The sequence below is a fragment of the Triticum dicoccoides genome, chromosome 7B (assembly GCF_002162155.2).
Source record: "Triticum dicoccoides isolate Atlit2015 ecotype Zavitan chromosome 7B, WEW_v2.0, whole genome shotgun sequence".
Lineage (NCBI taxonomy): Eukaryota > Viridiplantae > Streptophyta > Magnoliopsida > Poales > Poaceae > Triticum > Triticum dicoccoides.
Window position 1 is genome coordinate 537,448,390 of NC_041393.1, and position 4,157 is coordinate 537,452,546.

A 4,157-nucleotide genomic window follows, 5' to 3' on the forward strand; every position below is an offset into this window, starting at 1 on the left:
ATGCAACTTTCCACTGTTCCATTTATTATGGCACACTCAATCATTGTCATATTGCTTTGCATGATCATGTAGTTGACATCGTATTTGTGGCAAAGCCACCGTTTATAATTTTTTCATACATGTCACTCTTGAATCATTACACATCCCGGTACACAGCCGGAGGCATTCACATAGAGTCATATTTTTTTCTAAGTATTGAGTTGTAATTCTTGAGTTGTAAGTAAATAAAAGCGTGATGATCTTCATTATTAGAGCATTGTCTCATGTAAGGAAAGGATGATGGAGACTATGATTCCCTCATAAGTCAGGATGAGACTCCGGGTGAAAAAAAGAGGCCATAAAAAAGAGAGAGAGAAGGCCCAAATAAAAAAATGAGAGAAAAAGAGAGAAGGGGCAATGTTACTATCCTTTTTTCACACTTGTGCTTCAAAGTAGCACCATGATCTTCATGATAGAGAGTCTCCTATGTTGTCACTTTCATAAACTAGTGGGGATTTTCATTATAGAACTTGGCTTGTATATTCCAATGACGGGCTTCCTCAAAATGCCCTTAGGTATTCGTGAGCAAGCAAGTTAGATGCACACCCACTTAGTTTCTTTTTGAGCTTTCATACACTTATAGCTCTAGTGCATCCATTGCGTGGCAATCCCTACTCACTCACATTGATATCTATTGATGGGCATCTCCATAGCCCGTTGATACGACTAGTTGATGTGAGACTATCTTCTCCTTTTTGTCTTTTCCACAACCATCATTCTATTCCACCTATATTGCTATGTCCATGGCTCACGCTCATGTATTGCGTGAAGATTGAAAAAGTTTGAAAATACTAAAGTATGAAACAATTGCTTGGCTAAAATCGGGGTTGTGCATGATTTAAATATTTTGTGTGATAAAGATAGAGCATAGCCAGACTATATGATTTTATATGGATTGCTTTTTTTGACCATGTTATTTTGAGAAGACATGATTGCTTTGTTAGTATGCTTGAAGTATTATTGTTTTTATGTCAATGTTAAACTTTTGTCTCGGATTTTTCGGATCTGAACATTGATGCCACAATAAAAAAATACATGAATAAATATGTTAGGTAGTATTCTACATCAAAAATTCTATTTTTATCATTTACCTACTCGAGAACAAGCAGAAATTAATCTTGGGGATGCTTGTATATCGGCTGGAATCATGTGGGGCCGACGAGGAAGGAGTCGCGGGTGGCGGCGCTTCTCCCATAGAGGAAGGAGCCGCGGGTGGCGGCGCTTCAACGAGCTATACGATGCCCGCTGGTCGTCCATGAAGGCTCTCCGCGAGGTGGAGGTCGCCCGATTCGCCGCGAAGGAGGCGCTAGACGCTGGCTAGGAGGGCGCCGCCGTACGCTTCGAGGAGATGGACGCGGAGCACGAGCTAACGTACATCAACTACAAATCCGCGTTCGAGTACCACCTCGGCGTGAAGCCGTGAGCCGCCTCCGCCCTCCGTCTAGGATTTGTGTGCGTGTCTGTGTGTACTCCGCTGAGGTCCGGACTATCTAAAATGTAGCAGGAACATGTTTATCTTGAATTTTTAACTTTATTACAAGTTATTACTACGTCGGAAAAAAGTGTCCGCAAAATCGATTTTGCGCCGAGATTGCTGTGCTACAAATGCTCTAACATACTCTTCGGCTTGAGAAAACTGCGGCTTGACCTTTCCCAAATTTCCCCACCTACCTCCCGAGCCCAAACCCCTCTATTCGCACCTCCGTCCTCCCCGCGGTTTCTAGATGACTCGAGAAGCGATGCGGAAGAAGGCGAAGGCCGTGCCGGAGTGGCTGAACAGCCCGCTCTGGTCGACCCCGCCGCTCGCCTCGACCCTCGCCGACCCCTTCGGCACCGACTTCTCCCCGCCGCCTGCCCCGTCCCCCGAGCCGTCTCCTTCCGTTCCGCCGCCACCGATGCGCGAGCAGGCGGTCGATTCCCATGCTGGCCGCGAGGGAGAGACACGAGAAGAGGACGGCGCCGGCGCTGCTCTCCGGGCGCACTTGCTTGCCGACTTCAAGGCCGCGGTGCGTGTGATGGTTTCTGTTTCTGTTTTGGGGCCTGCCGTTCCCGTAGGTTTGATCTGTGTTTGGGTTCTAATCGTTTTGCCTTTTTGTGTTTGTCCGTTGATGCAGCTGTCTAAGAAGGTGGTGAACATGGGGGAGCTGCGGAGACTCGCTTGCCTTGGCGTGCCAGATGGCGGCGGCACGGACGTACGACCGCTCGTGTGGAAGGTCCTCACTCATCTCTGATGCTGCTGCTGCTTCATTTTTTCTCCCCAATTTATGGTGTTCAAAATTTTGGTTGTTTGGAGCTGTTATTTTTAGCAAATTTGGAGGTTTATGAGCCAATTTCGAAAGGCATAGAGTAAGAAATGGAAAACCTTTACAAGGCTACCTATGAATCTTTATTTATCAGAGATGCTTAGAAACGAAAGATAACAACGACCTTATTGTTAGTGTGTATAGTTAGCCAATATTAGCCAGAAAATTACAGTATATGAAATCTAGGTTTGCCCTGCTTTACAGTTTATAGTCCTAAGGTAAATGGTTGGGGATTGGTTGCTCCTGTGAACCAACTTTTAGTGGTTTTTGTTAATTTCGCGTAAGAGGTGCGTCCTTATTTATATTCTGTAAGGCGTACTATTGTTCAGCTATGCGGGAAGCTCATTAAGATCCTGAGATTATTATGCAACTTAATTCTGTAGTTGCAATTCTGCAACGGATGTGCACAGAACCCTTTGTGTTGTGATCTACTTAGTTCCCTACTGTTGCAGTTCTGCCATGGATGTGCACAGAACCCTTTGTGTTGTGATCTACTTTCTTCCCTACTTTATGCTGTACAAGGTTCTCACTTATATTCTTTAACAGTGAACACTTGGCTCTCACATGTATTATTTGTCTTATTTATGTCCTCTTATGTCCGTGCAAATCTTTTGTCATCACTTGAGATTGTTGTGCTAAAGTTCGCTGCTGTTGATTAAGCATGCAAGGAGTCATGACTGACAACACTTACTTGGAGGTTTCTCAACAGCGACAAGGCAGTGCCCATGATGCTCCTCTGCATCCAACTGCGGGAAAATGTGCTTCATCTTGTGGTAGTGCCAGGACGTCTCATCGAGATTGTGGATGTCGTGGTTGTTGCTCGGCAGGATGGCCCATCCATCTCTAGAAGAGATGGGTGTGGTGTTCCACAATTGTAGTACGGTGGATATCTGCGTTGCCGCTGCCAGAGCTTGGGTGTCACCGTGCACTCTTGGGCATGGTCATCGTCACCCGACTCTTCGCTTTTGATGACCGCGAACTGTTCGGTCGGTGTCAATGCATCTCCAGTTGTCGGCGACGACCAATCCTACTTCTATTCTTCAAATGCCACGTCATGGGTCACATGAACTTTGTTCGTTGCTGGATCGAAGACCTCGTACGCCTTAACACCTTCTTTATAGCCGACAAAGATCATCGGTGTTGATTTGTCAGCAAGCTTGTCGATGCTAAAGCCGAGCTGCTTCACATGAGCTATGCACCCGTAGGTGCGCAAATGGTGCACCGATGTCTTTCCTATGACATGCTGCATATGATGTCTTGCCATCGACGTTGTGCGTGGGAGCGCGATTGAGTAGGTAGACCGATGCCTTCATTGCCTCCCCTAAAACATGGCGAACGCTGCCATGTCTTTTAGCAAGCAAAGCGGTATCTCCACCACACTTTGGTTGCGCTGCTTGAAGATGCCGTTCTATCGTGGTGTTTAGGGCGATGGGTTGCATTGCTTGATGTCGCCGTCTTCACAAAATGTATGGAAAGCGACCAAGTTGAACTTGTTGCCACGTCTGGTTGAAATGCCGTGTGCTAGCAACCAGAGTCAAATCTATGCTAGTGTCGTGATCTTCTTGAAGGACTCGAACACCTCGTCCTTCGTCTTGATCATCTTGAGCCACATGAACTTGGAGCGACCATGGACGATCAGGAAGTAAGTTGCCTCTCATGGTCACCGGTGTAATCAGTCCATAGAGGTCAGTATGGACCAACTCAAGCGCTCATTCTGTTATTGTGGCCTGTGGGGACATGTGTTGTTGTTTGTCGATAGGGCACCCAAGAACTGCTTGACTCGTTCGTTGAGGGGAACACTGTCCGCCATGTCCA

General features: G+C 46.5%; 1 protein-coding gene across 1 annotated transcript; it reads left to right on the plus strand.

Annotated features, from left to right (window-relative positions):
• Positions 1–1,684: 1,684 nt before the first annotated feature.
• LOC119340759 lies at positions 1,685–2,785 on the plus strand. The gene is made up of 2 exons (XM_037612682.1): positions 1,685–2,045; positions 2,154–2,785. The coding sequence occupies exons 1-2, from the start codon at positions 1,764–1,766 to the stop codon at positions 2,268–2,270; spliced, it is 399 nt and encodes a 132-aa protein (XP_037468579.1). The 5' UTR covers positions 1,685–1,763; the 3' UTR covers positions 2,271–2,785.
• The last annotated feature ends 1,372 nt before the right edge of the window (positions 2,786–4,157 follow it).

Coding starts and splice junctions, on each gene's coding strand:
- LOC119340759 (XM_037612682.1), top strand. CDS start 1,764: ATGACTCGAGAAGCGATGCGGAAGAAGGCGAAGGCCGTGCCGGAGTGG. Junction 2,046..2,153: donor TTGCCGACTTCAAGGCCGCG/GTGCGTGTGATG, acceptor CCGTTGATGCAG/CTGTCTAAGAAGGTGGTGAA.